The sequence below is a fragment of the Macrotis lagotis genome, chromosome 4 (assembly GCF_037893015.1).
Source record: "Macrotis lagotis isolate mMagLag1 chromosome 4, bilby.v1.9.chrom.fasta, whole genome shotgun sequence".
Taxonomy (NCBI): domain Eukaryota; kingdom Metazoa; phylum Chordata; class Mammalia; order Peramelemorphia; family Peramelidae; genus Macrotis; species Macrotis lagotis.
Window position 1 is genome coordinate 78,195,767 of NC_133661.1, and position 26,840 is coordinate 78,222,606.

Here is a 26,840-nt window from a genome sequence, read left to right on the forward strand (position 1 = left end):
GACACTTAATAATTACCTAGCTGTATGACTTTGGGCCAGTCACTTAATCCCATTGCCTTGCAAAAACAAAAGAAAACTAAAAAACTAGACAGTTCACTAGATGAGCTCATTACTATGTATGTGTGTGTATATGTATATAAATACAACATATATGTGTCTGTATATATACACATGCATATATATCCCATAGTACTTTGCACATTACATAGTAAATATTTAATAAATATTTATTGGCCATGATAATGATGTCGATATCTAGCAGCACATTTTGCTTACCCAATATTTAGACCTAGTTAAAGGTTACTTATTCACCCTTGCCCTGAACTATGCCTCCCAGTTTCAATTGATCCTGAAGAGATGTGTAATTCCTCAGCAGTTCCAGGGAAGTCATTCTTTTAATTTGCAGAAGGAAAAAACAAAGAGGTAGGCAGGGGAAATGAGCAAAATCAAATGAACAAAACAGACATAGAGATAGATATGAAGAAAAACAGGAAAGGAGAGATTTCATTAGAAAACAGTAATAACAGCAATAATAAATGCTAAACTGTTATTGTTATTATTATTATTATTATTATTATTGTTATTACTGGTTAAAGTTTCAAGTTAAAGCACATTATCTCATTGGAACCTGACAACAACTTTCCAAGATAGATGATCCCCAATGGGATCCAGAAAGGCTGAATGATTTACCCAGCCACAGTCAAGATCAGAAGCAGGATTTGAACCCAGGTCTTCCTAACCCTGAGTCTAGTGCTTTATCTTCCATTCCATGCTATAAATGTCAGGCAGCCAAGGCTAAGCTGGTAATGGATCGCTATAGGTAAATTCCTGAAGGGGAGTGTGGTTCTTCTGTGTCCCAAATAGCTACAGATTCATTGAACTTTGAAACTAGGACAGACCTTAGAGCTCATCTAGTCCCAATTCCTCATACATAAACCAAGGCCCAGAGGAGGGTGCATTAGAGTGGTATGCAGGTCATCAAATGATACTCAATCCCCTGTCTCCTCCCATTTGCCACCAGAAGGAATGGGAGAAAAGAACCGGTGACCCCTTGGGTGATATCATGGCATTGGACCAGTATGAAAGATGGTGGGAGGGTGGACATTGGTCAGGAATGAATGGATCCTCTCAGGCTCTACTCACAATAACTGTTTTTTTCCTCTTTTCCAAATGATTCATTCATGTTTTTCAGGGACTTGAGCAACAATAAGATCGGCTCCTTGAGTAATTCCTCCTTCACCAACATGAGCCAGCTCACCACCCTGTGAGTACCTCTGGAAACCCTTGGGTGAGACTAATTTGATGATAGTTTTCAGAAAATCCACTCTTCTATTGTCTTCACTTGTTTTCCCCAGCCCAGGCTCACTTCAAATAGTTAGCATAAAGATATGTCAGACCTAGATGTGAATCCTGTTCTCCATGACCACATCTAGCCCTGAGCCTGGAAAGTGGAGCCAGAGTTTGATATCAGCGTTGACTATTTCCAAACCACCCATGAGTTCTTTTTCATTGCATTTTCTGTTTTTAAAAGGTCTTAGTGATTTTCCTTATTTCCATTAGAGCCAACTATTCAGAAGCGGTTTTATGAACATGATCCCACTCATTAGCAGGGCAGTCAGGCTTAGGAAGTACTTAAGAACCCATTGGCAAGCTCTGGTAATGGGCCTGACAATGGAAGAGAGAGCTAGATGAATAAAAGGCATTCCCACTCCTCAAGAAGCTTCTAATCAAGTGAGCAGAGCCATGAACAGAGTTGCCAGCCCTTGAAATTTGCTGGGAAATATTGAGCTGTTAATAACTAAATAGTTTCCTTCTTCATCACATCATCTCTTTTTTCACACATAAAACCAGAAAACAGACTGAGTTTAATTTGTTTCTCCTTAAATCTGTCTGAAATCAGAAGATAAACCAGGGACAAATAGTGGGGTGGGGACAACAGGGAGGAGGAACCGAATAGAAATGGCCCTGGCTACCTTTGTCCTCTCTTCCCTCCCCTTTTCAGCAGACACCATCTAACCCCTCTATCTGCTCTGTTTTTTCCTAAGCCCAGAATATGCCTGAATTTCAAAGCTGGAGCTTAATGACCGTTTTCTTCCCATACCCTTGCACAACCTACTGATATATTGAAAAATGAAAGCCCCTGCTATTTGCATAGAGCTTCCAGGTCTTCAAAGAACTTGATGCTCCAGTACCCATACTTGTCTTCCTGAGGGGTTACCCAGTTACTTGGGCCCCATTTTTAAGCATCTCTGGTATTTGGGCAACTTGTTACTTCCTCGGCTGGCACAGCTTACTTAGATGGTGAAGAGTCATTGAGTTTCAGGGAGGCTGTCTCCAGAGCTGGCAGGCATCCTGTTAGTGATCTTGGCAGCTTCCAGTGTATAAACTATCAGAGGGCACCGACTCCTTTGCTTGCAGTGTAAATACTCTCTCTAGTTTAACTTATCCACTGTTTGCTCATTTATTTAACTCTATGGCCTTAACTAATAACATCATCTGTTCCCATCCTCTGCCTTAGATTTAAAGTTTACTGTGTTTAGCTCTTCAGATAATACCATAGGTAGATGCTTTATTTGAGGAGGAGGAGAAGGAAGAGGGATGGGTAGGAGGAGGAAAATAAGAGAAAAGATGACCTTGGGGCTGCCTAGGTGGTGGTAGATAGAGCAACTAGGAGGCCCTGAGTTCAAATCTGGCCTCACACATTTAATAATTGCCTAACTGTGTGACCTTGGACAAGTCACTTAACCCCATAATCTTGCAAAAAGAAAAGCTGACCCCTTAATCTAGTGAAATTTAATGTGTCGTGAATAGGTCTTCTGCTAGAGTCTCTGAATGTCTCCTTTCCCTCTTCACAGGATTCTCAGTTATAATTCCCTCCAGTGCATCCCACCGCTGGCTTTCGAGGGACTCCGTTCTCTCCGGCTGCTGTAAGTCCTTTTGGCTCCTCTTGTCTTCCTCTACAGAAAGCTACTCTGGATGGTCCTTCTCCTGAGGAATGGATCCTCCCATCCACCCACTGGGAAGAAATGAACCTTTCCCCCTAGACTTCTGAGAGTCAGCATGGTGAACATGGTTAGAAGACTGACCTTGGAAGTTGGGAAAATCTGTGTCACGTCCTCATTGACTCATACAAGTGCTATAACTCTGGACAAGTAGCTAAGATACAGCTGCCAGGCCCAATTAGTGGAAATGAATGAGAATAATTTGCCAAATACAACTAAGTTGCATGTGGTCAGAAAGATGATGCCTGCATTGACTGGTACATAAGATGCAGATATGGGTTCTTAAGAAAAACTCTATCCTCCCCCCGACCCAGCCCCACTACCAGTGGTACAAATGCATGCTTTCTTTAAGGATCCTAATATTCTCCTTTCCCTAGGGAAAAATAATACTTTAAGTAGATCACATTTATAGAGTGTTTTACACTTTATAAAGAGTTTTCTTCAAAACAATTTCCTAAAAAACAGTCAGAACATCCCTCTGAGGTAGGTAGTGCAGGAATCATCTCTGTTTTACAGGTGAAAAACAAAAACAAAAAATGAGTCTCAGAGTCACCAGGTGACTTGCCCACAGTCACATAGGATAAGTGTTGGAACTAGAATGGCCTAGGATGAGTTGAAGTGAGGCTGCTGAACAAAGGGCATGGTACAAGACCCTTTTCTGAGCCCTCCACCTTCATCCATGACACTGTGGCCTGCAAGGGAAGAGCCATGACCTGGGCAGACGTCCTCCTTAGAGTCCTGGATGGGGATATTTTTGTAATTACACATTGGCAAGTCCCAGCTTGTCAGAAGAATTTACATCAGCCTCTTGTTTCCAGTTTGAATCGCCAAACAGCTTGGTTCTATATTTCTGCAAATTGGCAGAGCCTTTCTTCTTGGGAATTATACCAACAGTAGATTGTTGTCTCCTCAGGTCTCTCCATGGCAACGACATCTCCACTCTCCGTGAGGGCATCTTCACTGATGTGACCTCCCTATCTCATCTGTAAGTACCTCCTTGTTGCAGATATTCCCATTCCTGGGTTGCCCTCTTTGGTTTTTAAGCTGAGCTTTGGGACCAGGGTAAGAAAAATTTTTTAATAGTAATAGGTATTTTATGCTGTTTTTAAGATTTACAAAGTATTTTTTAAGATGTTATCTCATTTGATCTTTTTTTTTAAATTTTATTTAAGGCAATGGGATTAAGTGGCTTGCCCAAGGCCACACAGCTAGGCAATTATTAAATGTCTGAGGTTGGATTTGAACTCAGGTCCTCCTGACTCCAGGGCCTGTGCTCTGTCCACAATGCCACCTGGTTGCCCCTCATTTGATCTTCACAATAACTCTCTGAGATTATTATTCTCACTTTACAGATGAGGAAACTGAGGGATGCTACAGGGACTGAGATAGAACTTCAGCTGATTCCCAAGCCCAGGCAGCATTTTATCCATTGAACCATCTACCTCCCTATCCAAGTTATTCAATTCAATTCTGCAAGTACATATTGAGGGCATTAAACACTAAGAAAGCTACAAAGATGAATAAGAAATGGTCCTGCCCTCAAGAAGCTCACATTTATTCATTCCAAGTCGTGGTGCTCAATGAAGAGTCAGATCTGAGATACCTGGGGCAGACAGGCTTACTCTTAACCATCCAACATCCCTTTACACATTTGTAATTTCCCACAGACCTCTTGTGTCACCAGGTTGCTTTAAATGACTCCTTTGAAACACATTCAAAGAATGTGTTCTAATGAAATCTTATTTCACACGAGCTATAAGCTTAATGAGACTTAGGAGCTGGGGAGCACAGGTTGAAAATATAAATAGCTTCCACCCTGCCCCCCAAATAAGATTCAGAGATAAATTCATGGATGAGAGAACTACAAAAGTGACAAGGAGAAACTAGGATGTTTGGGATGCATTCAATTTAATTCAAATATTTGTGAAGTTCAGCAGTTGAATAAGGGATGAGATGAGATCCAAAGATAGAAGAAACTAAAGGGCCTGTACTTTTATGGCTTATGATCTCATAGACAGTTGTGGGGGAAGGGGGATGTGATAACATTCTCAAAGGAGACTATCTCCAAATAGAGTAGGATCTGCTTGTTAGGGGAGGGTCAGAGAAGGAAATAAGAAGTGGATGGTCCAAGAAGATAGATGTTTCTTGGTTCCACAGCCAGAGAAAACCCTTCCTTCCCTTCTCTGGTCATTGCTTTCTCCATCTGTAAAACAGGAACACACACACATATGTGCATGTGTATACACATATATATATATGCATGTGTGTTTGTATGTGTTCACACAAAATAGGTGTATATGGGACAACTAGGTGGCTCAGTGGATAGAGTGCTGGACCTGGAGTCAGGAAGACTCATTTTCCTGAGTTCAAATCCAGCTTCAATCACTAACTATGACCCTAGACAAGTCATTTAACCTTGTTTGCCTCCACTTTCTCACATGTAAAATCAGATGGAGAAGGAGATGGCAAACCACTCCAATATCTTTCCCAAGAAAATCCCAATGAGGTCATGAGGAGTTGAACATATTTGAAAAATGACTGAACAGCATATGCATATGTACATGTACACACACATACCCCCCCTATAATTCACATTTTACAAATGGAAAAACCAGTGATCAGAGAGGGTAGGTATATTTTGTGTAAATATACAAACATATATGTTCAAATACATACATGTATACATAAACTCCTATTTTATAGATAGAGAAAGCCAAGCCTGAAGAGGGTTAGAGACAGGTTGAAAGGGTAGATTTTAGAATTTAGCCAGGTCTGAAGTGACTCCCTCGTGTTTATTGGCTCCCATACCCCTGACTCCTGAGCAGGATTTTGTTTTTCAGAATTCTGCATTTTCTGGGCTCAACCACAGCACCTCAGGGAGCCAGCTTCAGATCCACAATTTGAATTTCTCTAGCTTTTGGCCTCCTAGTTTTAAGGACCAAAATGTCTCAGGCTCCTGAATGGGTGTCCTGCTTCCCAGATTTTTCTCTCCAGATACTGGTGATTCTGAGCAGGCCCCATGCTTGCGTGTCAGCACAATTAATTCCCACACCTATAAAATGGAGCCTACCCTCTTAAGTGTTGATTCGCAAAGGCTCTCTGGCTCTGCGCAGACGCCCCCACTGTAATTCTGTGCAGAAAAGTGGGCGCCTTCTAGTTGCCATGAGAACTTCGGACTGTGTCTTTCTTGAATTGGTTCTATGTTTTTGACCTTTTTGAATTGACATAAAAAATTGAACAATAGTTGGGGACATTGTGCTCCTGTCCCCAGCTTCCAGTTTCGAGGCTAAGCATTCAAATTTGCATTCTGTAAAAGGGAAAAAAAAGTCACAAGAGACAAAGACAAATAGAATATCCTTCTGAGGCCACAGCTTCTGTCTGCAAATTCAAACTCCTTCTTTGGGAGACGAGGAAGATAGGTCAGGAGACAGCCAAGTTAGGAGCAGCAAATTGCTCAATCTGAGCAGATCTGTCCAGATGTCATTATGGAGCAGGCTCTTAACATAACCAGTCAGCTTATTGACTGATTCTGTCCAAGCCTGATCACAAAGTTCAATTGTTTACAGAAATTTCTGTGTTTTGGCTGCTACAAGAATGTGTCATTAAGAAGACACACACACAGTACTGAAACTATCTGAGAATAAAGTCATGCCCCTTATAGGAGCAAAAACATCAAGCTAACAAAAAGCTGTGTAGGTGTTTCTGTGAGAGAGACAGACAGACATAGGGAAGGAGAGACGGGATGAGAGAAGGACAGAGATGAAGAAAAAGGAGAGACAGACAAAGGGAAAGAGATACAGAGAGAGAGAGAGAGAGACAGACAGACAGACAGATAAAGGGAAGAGAGATAGAAAGGCAGAGACAAGATGGGGGGAGAGAGAGAAAGAGACAGAGAAAAACAGAGACAAATAAGGGGTTGGGGAGGGGATAGAGAAAGAGAAAGAGAATTGTTGAAAGAAATTTATTTGGAGTTCGGAGACCTAGGTATCAGCTAGTATAATTCCCTTATTTTACCACAAGGAAACTAAGACCAGAAAACTGACTTGCTCAAGGTCATACAGAGAGTTGGCCTTGGTCTTCTGATTTCCAAGCCAGACCCCATTTTGACCCTGCTCCCCCGACTCTGCTCAGGTTCCAGAGGACTGGACAGTAAGGGTTGTGGTGGTGAGAGATTCTACCTGCATTTGTTCTAGACAGACGTTCTGTTCACTCTGTCGGCAACATGGGAAGCAACAGAAGGCAGGGACTTCCCTGCCAAGAGAGTGGGGTGGTAGTTAAGAAAGGGGAGTGGGCTGAACAAACACGCACGCTCTTCTGTGTAAATGTTGATCAGGCCACATCCTAAGGAGGTGGGGGTGGGGGAGTGCTTGGACACCTGGGTGGTGGTCAGTGAGAAATCCAAGGGTAAAATGTAGCACAGGTCGATTCTGCATCTAGTCTTCTTTTAGTCACTTGGGATGGGTTCTTTGTCAAACTACCCAAATTCTTGCCCAGAGTTCCTAAAATCATCTATGAAGCTTGGTTCTATCAGGGGTGCCCTGGATGTTATTTACTATTCTTTCCTCTCAGCGGAATGTAGTCTTTCTGAAAGAAGAATCTGTTCTGTTTGGGGTCTAGCAAAGTTCCAGGCATACAACTGATGCTTAATAAATGCTTGTTGAATTGAATAAAATTTATTTCATCTATTTGGTTTCCTTGGGATTGAAAGGAAGGTTTTCAACTTGTTAATGTCCCCTTGCTATTTGTAAAACAGTAAGAATGTCATATATAAAACCAGATAATTACATATAATAATACTAACTGGACATAAATAAAGCATTTTAAGGTTTGCAAAGCACTTTACATATTTCATTTGATCTTCAGAATGACCCTGGGAAGTAAAAGCTATTATTATTTTATAGATGAGACTGAGAGAAGTTAAGAGACTTGCCCAGAGACACACAGCTAGGAAGAGTCTGAGGACAGAATCTAAACTCTGGTCCTGCAGTCTCAGGATCAGAGCTCTTTCCACTAAATTTTTTGGCTTTTCAAAAGGAAACAGATTGATTATAAATGATTTGCCATGGTCTCATAAACCAACCATTAAATGAGATTAGAGTCCCATTACAGGATTTCTGATTCCTGATCCAGAATTCTGGTTAGACATACTGATTTTAAACACAAATATTTCATTTTGTAATATTACTTTGGCATCTGTTTTTCCTTCTAGTTACTCAGTGAAAAGAATTCTCTCTCTCTCTCTCTCTCTCTCCCCACCCCGTCACACACACACACACACACACTATGCTACACAGACCTTTCCTCCTTACACCTCAGTGAAGCAGGTAGCCTAGTAGGTTCCCATGACCTCTGACATAATCCTGCTCCAACAAAAGAAGCAGCTTCCCAATGTGCTGCTGATCTTTAGGCCCAGACTCATGATCGATCAAACTGTCCACTGTCTATTTTCAACACCTTGTAGCTTTGATATATGGATCCAGTATGTCAGGGATACCCCAGCACCCCAGACTTCCTCAACATCACAACCCCTCCAGGGAACATGGACACAGAGCCACAGAGAAAACAACTCAGGAGCATAACCTGGGAAGGTCAGAACAACAGAAGTTAACAGGGTGTTTAAAACCAAGTGAGGAGATATCAAGAGAACCACATGGCTGCCCTTAACAAGATGGTTGGAAGACTAGAAATCATGCCATGGATAGTTAGGTTGAAGGAATGGAATGTTTAGCTTAGAGAAGAGATTTTCTTTTTCAGGGAAGAGAGGACATTAGTGTGTCTTCAAGTATCAGAAGGCCTATGACAGAGAGAAAAGATTCAACTTGTTCTGCAAGGCCCCCAAAGAAGAGATCACAGAAAAACAAATGAGATCAAAGAAAGGACGTATTTCCTAACAATTAAGTGAAGGTCCCCCTGGCTGGATGACACATATGAAAATGAGTTCTGTTCACATATGGGTTGGACTAAGCTGATTTCTTAGGCCACTTACATCATGGAGATTCTAGTAACCTTGCAAACGTAGTGCTCTGTGGATAGGAGATCTTTAGATGACTGCCTTCCTTCCTTTCTTCCTTCCTTTCCTCCTTTCTTCCTTTCTCTTTTTTCCTTCCTTCCTTCCTTCCTTCCTTCCTTCCTTCCTTCCTTCCTTCCTTCCTTCCTTCCTTCCTTCCTTCCTTCGGCAACTAGGTAGCATTGTAGATGAGCATCAGACTTGAGAGTCAGGAAGACCTAAGTTCAGATCCTACCTCAATAGAGTTAGCTATGGGGAAAATTCCTTTAATCTCTCTCAGACCATTTTCTCATCTGTAAAGAATTGTTAAACCAGCCTCTAATCTATGGATGGCCTGAGTTGAAATGGCAGGCTAGAGACAGGGGAGTCAAGATCAAAAAGAAATGTTTATTTCAGAGTGAGAAAAGTGACATTTGCAGGTGGAAACCCCCTCACCTGGGTGGGTTTAATGCTGCTGAGGCTGGACTCACTTATATACATGAAAAGGGAAACAGAGGGATGATCCTTAGTTGAAATAAATATAATTATTTGTCTTATTAAGTGTTTTAGACTGAAAGCAGAACCATAGGCCCACAACACAATCATTCTTAGGTCCTGAGACAGTCCTCATTGTGGCATTTTGGGGGACAATACAGGCTTTCCTGATTCCTGTAGGAACAGTCATTGTCTCAAGGCTTGGGGGTCCTGATTACTCTATGTGGTTCAGAAGTAGAGTTCTGTGATGGGAATAGAAGTATAGTACTTGGCAGGGCTTGTGATCATGTGATGAATGGTCCTGGGAAATAGGGGAGCTAAACCCCTCAGTGAACACTTTGTACTGGTCCAAGCAATATTACTTTGCCAGAAGGTGATATCATCCTAAGGCAATGGATTAGTGTTCTGCCAAGTTCAGGGCATGGGAAATGGTATCTCTAAAATATTTTGACAGGATCAAATGAGAAAATATATGCAAGAAACTGCAAAAATTAAAGAGCAATATAAATGCTAGCTCTCATTTCTTTCCCCTATCTTCTCATTCCACTCTTCCTTCCTTGCTTGCCCCTGCCTCCCCATGCCCACCTTTTTTATTTATTTTTTTCCTTACTGGATGACTTATCTCTACAGTCACAATATAATAAGCCAGGTAATAAAAGCAAAGAAGTCCTTTGTCTCCTGGATCTTATATGGTGTTTTCAGGTACTTCTGACCCAGGAGAGAAGAAATGCAGTCCCAAGACATAGTGCATATAGCTGCTGCCTTGATATCTTCCATGATAAGATTCCATGGATTATCAAAAGGATCCTTTGAAGCAGTAGTAGGAGGGAAATAGAGGATGATCCTTAGCTGACTTAAATATAATTATTTGCCTTATTTAAGTGTCCTAGACTTAAAGTAGAATCATAGGCCTCTTAGTAATTGTTCCCCCAAACTCATTCTCAATCATCTTGACTCATATCATTTCACTGACAAGCAGGTCAGGGACCAATCTTTTCATGGAGCAATGGAAAGAATGTTGAGTTGAACTTAGAAGACCTGGGTTTGAATCTCAACCCTGAGTTTGGAGGAGTCACTTAGGCTCTAGTTCCTCTGCTGTAAAATGAGGGGTTTGCAGCAGGTGACCCCCAAGGTCTCTTTCAGGTCAAAATCTTCTACCCTTCTGATCTTTCCAGTTTCAGAATCCTCAAGAGAGGCAATCTGTCAGAGTGGAGAGAATGCCACACTGGCGGTCAAGAAAATTGTGTTCTTATCACAGTTCTGCCATCCTTTAGAAGTGTGCTCTATAAAAAATTACTTCATGCTTCTGAACTTCATGCTTTATTCATCAATAAAGGAAGAAGGTTGAACTAGATGATCTCTGAGGTCTCTCCCAACCCCGACATCCATTTATAAAGTAGAATGTGGCACTGTGGGTTTTTACAGGATGGGAGATTAATTCCAGTAGTATTCTCATCTCCCTCAGTGCCCTTTAATGCCTACACTGGGTTTTGCATTTAGTAAATTCTCACTGTTGCTTGTTAAATTGAATTGATTGCCCATGGGTACCATCTTTTTACATGTTTAGATAAACTGGAGTCTGGTTTTGAATAAATCTTTCAGTAAATCAGAAATACTGAAGTGGGGCCCCATCTGGAGTGGATCACATGAAGGAGAGCATTCCTTTCCCAGTGACTGACTTGACTAAAACTTGTTTCTTCGGATTATCGAGGGGAGAGTTATATTGGTAACAGAATATAGCCATGCAACATAGGTATATTCTATTGGAGCTTGAAGGGGCTTCTGATATCATCCCATACGTTTGACCTACTGAGACCCAGAGACCTTAAAGAGCTTGCCCAAAGTCCACAGCAAATATATGGAGGAGTTGGAATGAGAACCCAGGTCTCAGTTCCTAGTCCACTGCTCTGAGCAAAATAGTACTTGTTAGCAGGTTCTTTCCATGGAGTGGCCAGATTAGAACCCTGAAGACTTGACACTGCATTGGCTGATCAGAGCTAGGGACTCTGTGGTGGGTGCTTGGCCTGACTCCTAGATTCTTGGGAGTCATTCCCAGGTCACGCTGGAGGATTTTCCCAACCTTCCTAAGGTGGACAGAGATCTGTGATTCTGTTTTATAGAAGGGGAAGGGACTATCTCCTTTGGCTGCAATCTCAGTAGATTAAAGATACTGTTAACAATGGAGTAGAAAACACGTCTCAAGCTTGACCTGCTACTTGAGGCAGTTCCTGACTGCCAGAGTTGCCTCCTGTCCCTTTTTGTATTTATGTGGGTACATAGCTTTTCTAGTGCAATAAACACTTGCATGAAGGGAAAAGGCTGTATCTTGTAAATCTTTGTCTTCTCCATGGTGCCCACCATAATGTAGAAAAGCAGCCACTGGCACTGAAGCCTAGCTTCAAATACGACTTCTGGCACCTACGTAGCATCTTAAGAACAATACATCCCCAAATGATTGATTTTTTAATCCTTGGAAGAAATGTCTATTTTCTGGAGGGAAGGAAAGTATCTTTAGGAGTGTCATAGGGAAGAGGGATTAGAATCCTAGAGTTTAGTATCCAAGATAATGAGTAAAAATTAAAGATTTGCATTTTTTTTGCAGAAATTGCAAGTTTGTCCCATGGGAGAAGTCATTTAACCTTTCTGAGCCTTGGTTTTCTCATCTATAAAATGGAGATGAAAATGCCTGTAGTTGCTACTTCCCGGGACTGTTGTGAGGCTCACAGGAGACATATTTATAAAGTTCTTTGAGAGCCTAAAGTACCACAATCAGATGGTAGAGGAGATGGATGGTTTGTTCAATGAATGAATTACTATCAATGCTCAGGGGCCATAATTACTCCACTGCAAAAAGGAAATGCATTAGATAACTTCTAAATTCTGTTCCTCCTGATCTATCATTCAGTGATAGAGGGTCCTAACGTTCCACATCTGGTTGTTCTTCCATGTTCTGATACTCTAGGACTCTCAGATTCTAATGCCAATTTCTCTCGATTCTAGGGCCATTGGAGCTAATCCACTCTACTGCAACTGTCACCTTCGCTGGCTCTCCAGTTGGGTCAAAACTGGTTACAAGGAACCTGGCATTGCCCGATGTGCCGGACCCCCTGATATGGAAGGCAAACTGCTTCTCACAACTCCTGCCAAGAAGTTTGAATGCCAAGGTAAACTTCCCACTCAGCACCCACTTCTTCTGATCACCTAGAGTTTCCCTGTTTCTCCAGTCCTTTTCTGTATTCTGCATACTGCCTCTAGAGGTGACCCCCAGGTGGCTCAGGGGGATTTCCTAACCTGGATGCAACTATCACAGATGGAATTGTTTTGTGGACTAATATTTTTGGGTTTTTTTTTTACAAGACACTGGGGTTAAATGAGTTGCCCAAGGCCACACAGTTAGGTTATTTTTAAGTATATGGTCATATTTGAACTCAGGTCCTGACTCTAAGGCTCATGCTCTGCTCACAGCACCACCTACTTGTCCCTGGTAATATTTTATTTAATCTTTTTATCTCCCTTTTTATCACCTCCTCCCCAGAGTGGTTTATATACAGCAGAAAATGATAGGCATGTGTTGAAGTTGATTGATTTACTTGATATCATGCAGCTAGTTAGTCACTGAACTAGGTGGTGCAATGGATAAGAGCACTGGTCCAGGAATCAGGTGGACCTGAGTTCAAATCCTATCTCAAACACATTATAATTGCCTAGCTGTGTGACCTTGAGCAAATCACTCAACCCTATTGCCTTAAATAATTTTTTTAAATTAAAAAAAAAAGAAAAAGCTGGGTCCTGAGGGATGGGTAGGATTTAGGTAGGCTGTTAGAAAGGAAAGGGGAGAGCATTCTGGACAAAGTGGTACACAGGGCTAGCTGGGAAAGAGTTGGTCCAAAATGAAGACAGTCTCCCTGTCTGAGAAACAACATGGAACAGATGGAAGGATATATGTGTGTATTCTGAACAAAGGCAAATCATTCCCACTTCTCCAGGAAGACCTTTCCTCTAGAAGTAAGGGATGTTCAGTATGGAGACAACCATCTTCAAGATATAATGGAACTTCTTTAGAGCAGTTATGCAGCCTGACAGCCTTGAACCTTTAGGTCCCCAGTCTTCCATCATTAGAAATTATCATCACTCAGGTCCCAGCAGTTCTAGGTATCCTGGAGTGGTAATGAGAATCCTAGATTTTGGAATCAGGAAGAATTAGTTTTGAATTTTGTGACCCACTCGGAGTGAGTCATCAAACTTCTCTCAGATTCAGTTTCCTCATCTGTAAAATGAGAATAACAATATGATACCTTTTGTGGTTGTAAAATATGAATATGAAATGTTATGTAAAGTACTATATAAGGATTAGCTATTATTATTATTACTGTTTGCACCTATAGACCCACTATTAGTACTAAAGGTTCCAGCATTAGCCCTTCTAATCCCCATGCTACCACAATTAGTCCCTGTGATCTCCAAAGCATTTCAGTTAGCAGCATTAGGGGTCTCACCCATTAAGAGTATGGGCCTTCCATTAGTGACTGTGTTTCCATAGCACATTAGTATGTATGACCCCAAGTTTTCACCTTGAGAATATATGGGCTCTCTGACCCCGTTACTTAGTTTCTCTGGTTCCCAAGCCCCAACAGAAGAGCCTGAAGTTCCCATGGTTGCAGCTATCAGAAAGCAGAGAGGGAGGGGGGAGATTTCAGGTGATGGTTTCTCAAAGAGAGAGGAAATTCCATTAGAACCTAGGCACAAGTAAGAAAGAGATGATAAATTATTTTTATCATTTATTTTTATAAATTTCATCTTAATTTTCTCAATATATGACATATTCCTCTTATCAATAATTTAAAAAAAAGAAAAGCAGTTTGACAAAACCGAATTCAGCAGTGTACCCACATTTTCTGTCCATGTTCCTCACTTCTGCAGAGAAGAGAGGTTTTTCCAAGTTATAATTATACAGTGTTCAATGGGGCTGACTTTGGGAATAAGATCTGGGAAGTGGAGTTCAGAAAACACAGCATAAGGGACTGGGATAATGAGGAGTAAGGACTAGCTCTTCTTACATAGACTGACGTTTGCTTCAAAGACTTAAATAACTGTTGCTTTTCCCCTTGTGTCTGTTATTTTAAAACCCTTGTATATTTTTCTTGTAGAAAAAAAAACCCTTTCAGAAACAACAGCTAAAGAAGGGTGGTGAGTGATTTCAGGGAGGCAAGCCACTACTATAGCCTACAATTTCCTATGTATAGCCAAAAGCTTTGAGTAGGAATGGAGCAAGTCCTGTAAAGGGGTAATGGATGTGAAAAACAAAACTAAACAAATAAATAAAACTAAAATACAGTACAGAGAAATAGCAGGCTAAGCCCTGAAGCTTCCTAGTAGAAGAAAAGTCTGTGTGAAGGGAAGGGAGGTTTCAGGTGACCCTGCTCATCAAAGGACAACAGAGCAAAGCTACAGAACAGCTGCCCAGCTGTTTTATTGAGTCAGGTCCACAAATCACAGCCCCCTTCCTCAACCACTGACACTGTTCCAAAATCAAAGATTGTTTTACTTCCATTTTGTGTCCTTCCTGGATGGCTGGATTTCTGTTGGAAGCTGGATGCCCCTGTAGTTGTTTTCAAAACTGGCACGCTTTCAAAAACATATCTCCCGGAGCAGCTAGGTGGTTCAATGATAGAATATTGGCCCTGGAGTCAAGAGGACCTGAGTTCAAATGTGACCTCAGACACTTAATAATTACCTAGCTGGTCATAATTACCTTGGGCAAGTCACTCAACCCCATTGCCTTGCAAAAACAAAACAAAATAAAAACATATCTCCATAGTATTTGCAGTCATTTTAAGATATATCTGATGCTTCATGTCAAATATACTGGAGTCATTTCCTTCTCCAGCTCATTTTACATATAAGGAAATTGAGGCAAGCAGGGTTAAATGACTTGCCCAGGGTCACACAGCCAATAAATATCTGAGATAAGATTTGAACTCAGAAGTCTCCCTGACTCCAGACCTGGCATTCTGTGCACTCTAGGGCTAACTATCATCAGTGAAGACACAGAAGAAGGGATCTATACTTCCTGAACACTTCTGTACTTGAAATGTATTCTTTTTTTTTTCAGATGAGTGAGTTTGCAAATCAGTGTGGATGAGCCAGAGGGAGGGAGATGAGAGAAGGGAAAGTCTTGCCCCCCCTTCAGTGCTTCTAGGCTATTTATATATTATAGATCAAATATTCCTTCCTCTATCTGAAATATATTAATTATGATTCTAAGAACATAATAATGACTCTCATTCCTGGGACCCTCAAGGGGACCTCACAAATTCCTTTTCCGGTCTCTCTCCCTTAGGTCCTCCCTCTGTGGCTGTGCAAGCCAAATGTAATCCATGCCTCTCCAACCCATGTCAGAACCAGGGAACCTGCCAGAATGACCCCCTGGACTCCTACAGATGTACCTGTCCTAGCGGCTACAAGGTAGGCAGGGATGGGCATCTGGTACAGACCTCCAGTAGGGCCCCATCAGGCCAAGCCACTGCTTACATTGCTCCAAGCAGCATGTGGTAGAGATCTCTTTTGAGCCCAAAGTCTGTATTGCAGAACTGGGACCAGGAAAGTAACTGGGGCCTGGGTGGGGAAAATTTCCATAATCCACAGCCTTTTCAGGCCCCATCTTTTGCTCAGACTGTCTCTTCAAGCTTTCCAGATCCTGAGTCTCCCTAGATTTACTATCTCCTCATCATCCTTTTCTTTCTCTTCTTTCTCCTTCCCTCCTTTTCCCCAGGGCAGAGACTGTGAAATGTTGCTCAACAGTTGCTCCAGTGGCCCCTGTGAAAATGGTGGGACCTGCCGCTCCCAAGCAGAAGAGGGAGCCGGGTTCACGTAAGTGCCCAGAGGGCCTACTTCCTCCCCAGGAACATCCTGGGCAGGTAGCAACAGGTTAACTTTTTGGGGAGGAAAGGTACTTCTCTAATGGGGGTTGGACCAAGTAAAGCCAGGTTCCTGGAAGGATAGTTGATCCAAAATCTGGATAGATCCAAAAGACCATGAGGAGCTGAGAATCTAGTCTAATCTATGATGGACAGCAAAGTTTCTGTTCCTAAAAAGGGACCCTAACAAAAACTTGCAAATGAACTTGGAAAAGAGGAAAATTAGGGAGAGGGCTGGGGGATTCCACCAGAGAACAAAACAGCAAGGTGAAGGGAGCAGACCATCTCCAGGACAACCATATTTATGTATCTGTTACCACATGTGTTCTCACATTGGTAGTACTGTTCTTAGCAGTGAATGGCATGATTGAGGGAGAGGCAGGTATCCCCATATCTTAAAAAAATGGTGCTATCCTTTGTTCCCAAGATCAGAGATCAGATGGCTCTAGTCAAACTTTTAAGAACTTTGAGCTCCCTAAAGAACCTCACATCTAATAGAGCTGCTCCTGAGCAGTAGAAAGTAGGCCAGGTCCAGACCACGAATGTCTGATGGGAGATTGCCATCCGAAGTGATGCTGGCGGGGCCAAAAGATACAATGGCCTGGGGACTCATTGGGTTTGCTTCTGATCCTGCTCTGGCTAAAACCTAGTAGTGTGACCTTGAACAAGCTATTTACCTTTTCTGGACCTCAGGTTCCTTCTCAATGAAATTAAAAGGTCATGCTAGATGGTTTTAAAGGTCCCCTTAAGTCCTAAAATCCTAATCCAAAAAGTATCTTTCCTTTGTCCTGAGTTCCTCAGTCTACTCTCAGGGTCATCCCTGACTCATCCAGGGGAGGAAGGAGGTAGGAGTCATATGCCATGTAGCCAGCTGGGGCTCCCACCAGGGTCTCTCCCTTTCCAGCCCTGAGTCCCAAGGCCTTGGGCCTTTCTGGGGAACATAATTAGTTTCTGAAAATAAATCCCCAACAGGGAAAAAACAAATGGGCTCCCTGGAAAATGATGTTGAATCAAAAAGCAGAGATGGCCAACCTGTCTCTTCAAACTCAAATTACCAGATGTAAAAAATAAAGTGCTAAATGGCCTCTCTTCCCGTCGCCCTGGAAACCCAGCATCCTTTCAATAGGCATAGATTCTCCTTTGGGGTTTGGCAGAGAAGCTCAATCGACGCATTTACCCTGCCCATCTCTTAGACACAGTAAAAAAGGCTCCCTCCCTGAGGCTTCCATTGGTTTTTGGATCAAGATGCAAAAATGTCAGAGCCGGTTTAGAGCAGGCAGCTAAAAGAACTAGCCACAGAGCACAAGAGTAAGGAGGGGCCTGGAGTTTGATCATAAGCACAATCTTCGTGAGAACCACAAGAATTTGATTAGATGATGGGATTTTTAACATGGTCCAGTTAAAAATCTATAACCAAAGGACCTGGCTCCAGTTCTTGCCTCTGCCACTGATGTTGTCCATTTCTCTGGACATTAGCTTTCTCAACTCTAAAATGAGGGGGTTGTAATGGATGAGGATGTCCCTTAAACTCACACACTCTGAATGAACATTTATTGATGTACTGGAATGAAAGACCATGGAGAAACCAGAGAGGCTTGGTAGACTCCTGGATACTCCAGTGTTTTATGATGAAGTAGAAGCTTCTATGACTTCTTTCATTCACTCATACCATAAACAGAAGCAGTGTGTATGTGTGTATGCAGGCAGGAGAAGAAACAGAAAAAAAAACAGAAGAGCCATGTACCCCTTTTCTAAGAAATGAGGCAGAACAGACACACATACATAAACTTTTAATTCTATTCAGGTCATTAGCAACATGTATCACAGATCATACATAGATCTTAGGGCTATGAGGAAACTTTAAGAGGGCATCTAATCTAAGCCCCTCACGTTACAGGTGAGAAAATTGAGGCTTAGGGTGGGAAAGGGAACTTCTTTAGGATCACCCAAGTTGTGACAGAGGCAGGAGCCAGACCCAGGAATATACCCTTGCAGTGTTTCACAGGACAACACTGATTTGGTAGCCTCCCATGCATTAGTATTGTCCAGTGTTCTGGAGCATCAGAACAAGAACAAGAGATGAGTACATTAGAAAGTACCTCTCGGCTCCTTTCCCATCCAGAAGGGACACCTCTGACTCCCAAAGTGGAAATGACTTAAGAATCATAGACTTGTGAAGAACTGGAAAGGACCTTAAAATAATCTTATCCAACCCCTTTATTTTACAGATCAGAAAAATAAGAGAGGGAAGATGACTTGCCTAAAATCACCCAGTTAGTAAGTGGTACCACTGGGACTAAAGCTGGGGGTCTCCTGACTCCAAGTACAGATCTTGCTCTTATGCAGCACTAGAAGGTTTGGAATTAGTGTCCAGAAGGGAGAACTATGGCATGTCCAAAGGTATAGGAATCAGGAAGTGAGCCAGAAGCTCTTGTGACTTCTTTGCCACCTGGAAGCTGACCTGCTTTTCCCTATCCCTTGTAGGTGTTCCTGCCCATTAGGGTTTGAGGGGCCAACCTGTGGGGTGAATACAGACAACTGCAGAGATCACGCCTGTGAGAATGGGGGCATCTGTGTGGATGGCGTCAACAACTACACATGTTTATGCCCCTTACAATATACAGGTGCCATCTTCATGAGAGAGAAAGATTTTGTGTTTTGTATCTATGAATATTAAAGAGGAAAGGGGAAAGGAATAGAGAATAAACTTTCAAATAAACTAACAGAAAAGGGGGCAGCAAGGTGGCACAGTGGATAGAGCAACAGCCCTGGAATCAGGAGGACCTGAGTTCAAATCCGTCCTCAGACATTTAGTAATTACCTAGTTGTGTGACCTTGGGCAAGCCACTTGACACCACTGCCTTGTGAGCCCCCGAACTCCTTAATCTACAATATAGGGAACAATCAAATCCTAGCAACTGTGTAACTGTAGCCTTGGGGTAGCATAGCCCTGGTTCATCACCTCTCAAAGCCTCTCCTTACTCCCTAATGGTAGCCCTGCTTCCTTACAGAGGAGGCAGGGTGGTACAGAATGCTAGGTTTGGAATCACTCTCTGTCACTTTCTACCTCCAAGACCTTCTGTGCTTGAATTCGCTTTTCTATAAAACAATGGGAGTTAGATTAGATAATCTCTAGAGTCCATCGCAGCTCTCTATGTATAGTCCCATGATTTAGTATGGGTTAGGGAAGAACTAGATTAATAGGGTCTCTAAAGTTAGTGTCCTATCTTGTCTCTTTCTCTGTAGGAAGACTCTGTGAGCAGCTGGTGGACTTTTGTTCTCCAGACTTAAACCCATGTCAACATGGTGCCAAGTGTGTTGGTACCCCTGAAGGGCCCAAGTAAGTGTTTCTCAATCCATGAGTCACCTCCCTTCCCTGGACTATGCTCCCCCTCCTCTTCCCAAGTTACTTGACTCTGCCTTGCTGTTGTTGCCAAGTCCAGACAGTCATTAATCAGGATATAGACAAGTGTTAACAGGATCACAGAACTTTAGAAATGACCCGAATAGCCATCCAGGTCAACCCATGCTTGAAAAAAATTCCTTCTACCATATACCTGCCAATGGCTTTTGCTTACCAAAAAAAAAAAAAATCCATATTTTTTGAAGATAGAGAATCTGAAAGATGGCTCTCAGAATACTAGAGGGTCATAAGGTCATGCCATATGAGGACTAATCACAGGAACTGGAAGTGTTTAGTCTAAAGAAGTTAGGGTGCCCATGATAGTCATCTTCAGGTATTTGGTGAGTTTGTTGCATAGAAGGTAATACTTTTTTCTGTTGAAGCACTGGGCCTGGAGTCAGAAAGACCCAAATTCAAATACACTTTCCATCACTTACTAGTTGTGACCCTGAGCAAGTCACTTAATCCTTGTCTGTCTGTTTTCCCAATTGTAAAATGGTGACTTTAATACTGCCTAGCTCAAAGTTGTTGTGGGGATCAAATGAGATATTTGTAAAATACTTAGCATAGGGCCTAGCACAGAGTAGGCTCTTACAAAATGCTTTTTTCCTCCGCTTCCCTGCTTAACCCCAGCAGATAGGGACTAGGAAGAAGTAACAAAGATATCTACAGTGAAAACCTACAAAATAAAATAGCAGTGCTGCCCCTGAAGGGAGTTCTTCAAGCAAAAACTTAATGACCATTAGTTGGGTATTTTTTAGAGGGGATTATTATTTAGGCATGAGGGGAATTAGGCATTGAGGTCACTTTCAATACAGGTTCTATAATACTTTTTTTTCTTGGTTACTTTGTAGAGGGGCAATGCTTGGGAGGAAGAACTAGGAGCAATGAGTGGAAATTTTAAGGAATTTAGTTCAAGATAAGAAAATTCCTAACAAGAGGCAGGATGACATATTAGATAGATGGGCTTAGAGCCAGGAAGTCCTAAACCCTAGTTCCTCTGCCACATGTTAATTGTGTGGCCCTATACTGTTAAATATTTCCCAATTACATTTTTCATCTGGTTCTGCCCTGAGTTTTTAACACCTCTATTCTGGGCCATTAGCTAAATCTATAAGAACATTCCATTAAAATGTTCCCTCCTTGAGGGCAGAGACTGAAGTTTTTTGTGGAGGGGCAAGGGGGATTCGTATCTTTAGCACTTAGTTGGTTCTTAATAAGTGATTGTTGACTTTATTGTACAGAAGGTAACCTACCTGCTTCACCAGTATAGGAGCTCCTTCTGTTGATAAAATCACAATTCTAGCTCCTCTCTAGAATTCTCCCCAAATGGATTTGAATCATAAATTAAGTTGAAATCCTGCCTCAAATACTTAATGAATTCAACCTCAGTTTCCTTTTCTGTAAAATGGGGTTAATCAGAGCATTTACCTTACAGGATTTGTATAGGGATCAAATGACAGAATATTTATAAAGCACTTTGCAAACCTTAATGTGTCATAAAAAGACTGATGATGATGATGATGATGATGGAGGTGGTGGTGGTGGTGGTGGTAGTCTTGGCTTTATAGCTAGCTTCCTTTTGCCTAGGTGTGAATGTACCCCAGGCTACGTGGGTGACAATTGTAGCACAAACTACAACGAGTGCAGTGACCATCAGTGCCAGAATGGTGCCCAATGTGTAGATGAAGTGAATGGTTACTCTTGTCTCTGTGAAGAAGGATACAGGTAAGATTCAGGGGGCCAGAGATCCTATCTTTTCTCAGAGTGTCTAACCCTGAACCTGAGCCTGAGGAAGGGCAAGTAAAGAAGTCCATTATCCTGCATCCTCATGTTTTCCCCTCTGCTGAAGGCACCAAGTTAAGCCTAGTCTTTTTGTCTCACATGTACCAGCTTCTTCCAAGTCAAGGAGGTAGCATGAGGACTAGAGAAATTCTTCAGTTTTGTAATTTGATTCAATTAAGTAAGTGGAAATTTTAAGAAGTTTAGCTCAATATGAGATAAGAAAGTTCCTAACAAGAGGCAGCATGACATATTAGATAGATGGGCTGAGACATTGTGCTAGGGACTGGAAAAACAAGGATAGGTGTGGCACAGCTCCTGCTTTCATGAGTTTATCATCTGATCATGGGAAAGGAATTCTTCCATGCTTTGATGGATTAGTGACCACATCAAGGTAGCTACTTCCTCCACTGGAATCAGCCAATCATTCCTCCTCACCCTATTCAGTTCTTGTGCATCTCCTTCCTTCAATCCCCCCCCCCCCCCCATGGAGGATTTTTCCAATATACTGAAGGCCTTTGACGTGAACTTCTTAATTATCCATTGATTGTCCCTCACTTTTGCTACAGTATCAGTCAATCCTCCTTCAATTATTTAATGTTTTTCATACTTCTTGCATTCAAACCAATGTTGGTAATCTGCTGCAGCCTACTTATAACCAATATTTGTGTTCCCATTGTCCTTTGGTCATCCACAATTTTGATTCTTCTGAGATTACATGAATCTGTGATTTAAGGCCCTACAGCATAATGAAAGAATACTGGTATAAAAAAAGATAGGGAGTTTGAGACCACTGAAAAGGCTGCATCATTCATCTTTTAAAGTGTACTGTCTTATTCCTATTTGTTTCTGGCCCAGGTGGCTCACTATCTGTAGCATCAGTCCAAGATAGATGGACTAATGTATTAACTCAGGAGATGCCCATCTCATAGTACATCATTATCTGGACAATGTATTATTTTATTTGGGTTTTTCCTGTATGAATTGCTAAGCTAATCTCTTTTTGAGTAGCTGTGAATCTTATTGAGGAGACTTTCTGGTGTTTGGGGCATGATATAATCAGCACAGTATTATCTACACACAGGAGCATGTGGAAGACCTCACTATATAGATCAAATCTCATTAAAATCTACACAGAATGGGGCGGCTAGGTGGCGTAGTGGATAAAGCACCGGCCTTGGAGTCAGGAGTACCTGGGTTCAAATCTGGTCTCAGACACTTAATAATTACCTAGCTGTGTGGCCTTGGGCAAGCCACTTAACACCATTTGCCTTGCAAAATCCTAAAAAAAAAAAATCTGCACAGAACATCCTCATTTCAATGGTGAAATGAGTGGAGTTTTTGGCAAGAATCCTCTTTCATCAATTTCTGTTTCATATTCTTCAATATTAGGTACAGCAGATAAAATGCTGGGCCTGAAGTCAGGAAGATGAGGTCAAATTCAGCCTCAGATACTTAGTGTAGGCAAGTCACTTAACTGCTCTTTGCCTCGGTCTCCTAAACTGTAAAATGGAGGTCGTAAGGAGGGTAAAATGAGATAACATTTGTAAAGGCATGATACCAGACATGTAGTAAGAACTATATAAATGCTTATTCCCTTCCCAATAGTTTTTTGTTAACATTTCCCTTTGTTTACAATCTATCAAAAAATCTTCTATGACCTTAACAAATCTATGGAAGACATCTCGATGAGAGGTTTAAGACTGTGTTTTGCTCCTGAGTCAAATGCATTTTATAAGTTAAACAATGAACACTATTGGGTCTTCAATTTTTTTATTCTCTCAACCATGTGATTGTGTAGCTGGGTCATGCTCTAAAAATTCTATTTGCAAATCTTCCTGTGCTCTTCTCATATTTCCATCAAAAATATCCTTGATGTGTGCATAGGCCAACCTCAAAAAGATTATATGGGAGAGAGAGAAAGATCACATAGTCCAACTTTACAAATTTACTTTATTCTTTACAAGTGAGGAAACTGAGACCTAATTCCTTGTCCAAGATGGGATCTGAACCTGCTGCAAAATAGTTCATTTTAGAAATGATGACAGTTCTATTCCTTTTTTTTTTTTTGCCGTTTTTTGGTGGTACTTCCAATTTCAAATATAAAAGGAACATGAAACATGGAAAAGAATGATAAATTCAAGGATAGATACAGGTGAAGTCCTATGAGAAGTCTGAAGAGATAATCCTCACTTCTAGACAGTGATATTCCAAGCCCTGCCTTCCCTTTTTTTTTTTTTCTGCTGGATCTGTGATTTCATTGGTAGTAAAATCTCTTCCCATTGCACAATGGTGCCTGTTTTACCACCTATAGTATTAGAGCATCAAGAGTCAGAGGAAGGCTTGAACCAAGGCCTTCCTAGCTCTCAAATCAATCACTAGGAGAGGCCAGACATGTTAGGGCTTCTCCTAATTGTCATTGTTAAGGGAGAAAAATTAACTCTGTAATAATGACAGTGTTGTATGGGTCGTTTTGTTGCCTTGGTTACCCTATTAGGTGCATGGAAAATAAACATTTTGTCCTCATTAAAAAACCTGAAGAAGTCAAGCTCACTTTCCTCTGGGCTAGGAGTACATTCTAAGTATGGAGACAATCTCTACCAAGACATGGTGTTGGGGTAGAGAGTTTTTGTATGAGGAACAGCAAGTTCAGGTAGTTTGTATGGATAGTAGAGTGTGTAAAGCAGAGTAATGGAAGAGGATAAGTAAAAAAATTGAGTTGCAGTCAGGTGGTGAAGGACTATAAACAAAAAAAGAGGAGTGTGTTTCATGTGACAGATAGTAGAGGGCCACTGGAGGGTACTGAGCAGTGACATGACTAGATTTGAGATTTAGGAATATCAATTTGGCAGAAGTATGCAGAAAGGATTGGAGTTGGTCAGTTCTGAAACCCCAACTATCAGCAGAGAAGGATCACCATTCTCCATCTCCCACTGCCCATTCCCTTATTTCCATTCCCGTTAAACCTTCCCATGCTCATCCCAGGTTCCATGTCTTACTCTAAAACTACCCATCCTCTTCAATCTTTTCCTTATCTATTCATTCCATACATATTTTACCTCTCACTGACAACTGGTTCCCTTGCAATGGTAGCCAACTTGGCCTTCCTTTCCAGGGCTGGTTACACCTTTGATAATTCTTCCTGACTCATGGGTTGATGTGGGGAATTTAAGAATGCTTCTTGCCCACCATTGTTACCTCCAAACCCTCCATCTCCATCACTCAGTAACTTCTCCTCCTTAAGGTTCATTTAATCCACATCTACTACTCACTCAAAACTGATAGCTCTAGACACTTACCTTCTTTTCTTAATGAGTTTAGTGTCTGATTCATAGTCTTTTCTCTTCAATGCCTGCTCTCAGTCTGGGGGATTTGAACAGACAAAATGATTACTCCCTCAAACACTTTAACCTAATAGTTTTTTGACTTACTCATTTCACATGGACCTTTGCCTTCATCCCATCACAGCCTTGATCTTGCCATTGCTATTTCTTTTTCTGCTTTTTTTTTTTTTGCAAGTCAATGGGGTTAAATGATTTGCTCAACATCACACAGCTAGGTAATTATTAAGTGTCCAAGGCAAGATTTGAACTCAGGTCCTCCTGACTTCAGAGCCAGTGCTTTACACCACTTAGCTGCCCTAATACCATTTCTAAGTTCATTAACTCTAAAATTCTCTTAACTGTCATTCCACCTTTCCCTCTTGCCTTATAACCCCAAAGTCTGTTGTAGATCCTCACCATGACCTCTTATCTTTTCCACTTCAGTTCTTTCCCAGGCTATTACTGTTCACTAGCTATATTTTTTTCCATCCTTAGCTTGATTCCTTGGGGTGTCTACTGCCCTTGACTCTTGAATAGCATTTACCCGTCAGAGCTATTGTGAGATCAAATGAGATAATGTTCTTTAAATGGTAACTATCATTCTTTCTCTTTTTTGGAGCTTATCCTACTGATTGTTTCTCTCTCTCTCTCTCTCTCTCTCTCCCCCAGCTCCCTAATTTTAGCTTTAATCTCTTCCTATTTAATGTCTCCTTTCCTATTGCCATTAACATGCTCAGTCTCTCCTCCATTTCTATTTGACCCTATTATACACCTCAGGCTATTATCTTCTCCCTTCTCCCCATCATTGCTTAACTCTTAGAAAAAAATTGTCTACTTTCTGTCTTTACTTTCTCAACACCCACTAACTCCTCAGCAATTTGCCATCTGTTTTTTGATCTCACCACTGATGAAACTGCTTTCTCCAAGGTTATAAATGATCTCTAAACCTCTTAATTCAATACTCTCTTCTAAAAGTGTTTCTTAAGAAAGTTTTATTGATGTCATTAGGTCAGCAAGATAGTGTAGTGGGTTGAGTGCTAGACATGGAGTCAACAAATCCAGCCTCAGACACATAGTAGCTGTGTGACCCTAAGCAAATCATTTAATCTATTCCCTCAGTTTCCTCTTCTGCAAAATGAGCTGGTGGAGCTGGCAAAACCACTCCATTATCTTTGCCAGGAAAATTCCAAATGGATTGCTGTCTTTTTCCTTTATAGCAAATCATTTCCTGTCCCTCTGTGAATCTGTCCTTGTGACAAAGAAAAACAATTAAGCTAAAATATTCAGTATAGAAACTTAATATGGACAGTTTGTACAATGGTCTGGCTCAGTAATTCTAATTGGAGTCATTGTAAAAATTGTGCTTTGGTTTTGATTATTTCATTCTGTATCAATTTGTATAAATCTCACATTTTTCTGAATTTCTCATATTCTATTGCATATTCAATTTTTTTTCCAGCCACTTCCCAAACAATGAGTACCTACTTGGTTTCCCATGGCCTCTTCTCAGTCATTTTCTTTGACATTTCTGCAGTTTGTCACTATCAGTGACTTCTTTCTGTCCTCCTTTTGTTTTTTGTTTTGTTTTGTTTTTTAGGGGGTTTTTGGCAAGGCAAATGGGGTCATGTGGCTTGCCCAAGGCCACACAGCTAGGTAATTATTAAGTGCTAAAACCGGATTTGAACCCAGGTACTCCTGACTCCAGGGCCAGTGCTTTATCCACTTCGCCACCTAGCCACCCCTCTGTCCTCCTTTTGGTTTTGTATCATGGCTCTCCTCTTATAATCTCCTTTGCTTTAGCATCATGCATGTCCTATCTCTTGAGTGTGAGGGTCCATCAAACTTCCATTCTGGACTATCTTCTCTCTTTACACTGCCTTCTTTGGTAAGTTTATCTACTCCCATGGGCTCAATTCTCATTTCCATGCAGAT

At 41.5% G+C, this 26,840-nt stretch overlaps 1 protein-coding gene across 3 annotated transcripts in view; it reads left to right on the forward strand.

The window, feature by feature from the left end:
- SLIT1 (slit guidance ligand 1) overlaps nt 1-26,840 on the forward strand; it is a 241,870-nt gene that overhangs the window by 207,779 nt on the left and 7,251 nt on the right. For all 3 annotated transcript variants that reach the window (XM_074233238.1, XM_074233240.1, XM_074233239.1), the window contains exons 23-31: nt 1,193-1,264; nt 2,856-2,927; nt 3,916-3,987; nt 12,484-12,647; nt 15,824-15,948; nt 16,256-16,353; nt 18,885-19,024; nt 19,647-19,740; nt 21,394-21,531. In XM_074233238.1, coding sequence (XP_074089339.1) covers nt 1,193-1,264; nt 2,856-2,927; nt 3,916-3,987; nt 12,484-12,647; nt 15,824-15,948; nt 16,256-16,353; nt 18,885-19,024; nt 19,647-19,740; nt 21,394-21,531 — 975 coding nt within the window. The remainder of the gene's footprint in view (nt 1-1,192; nt 1,265-2,855; nt 2,928-3,915; nt 3,988-12,483; nt 12,648-15,823; nt 15,949-16,255; nt 16,354-18,884; nt 19,025-19,646; nt 19,741-21,393; nt 21,532-26,840) is intronic.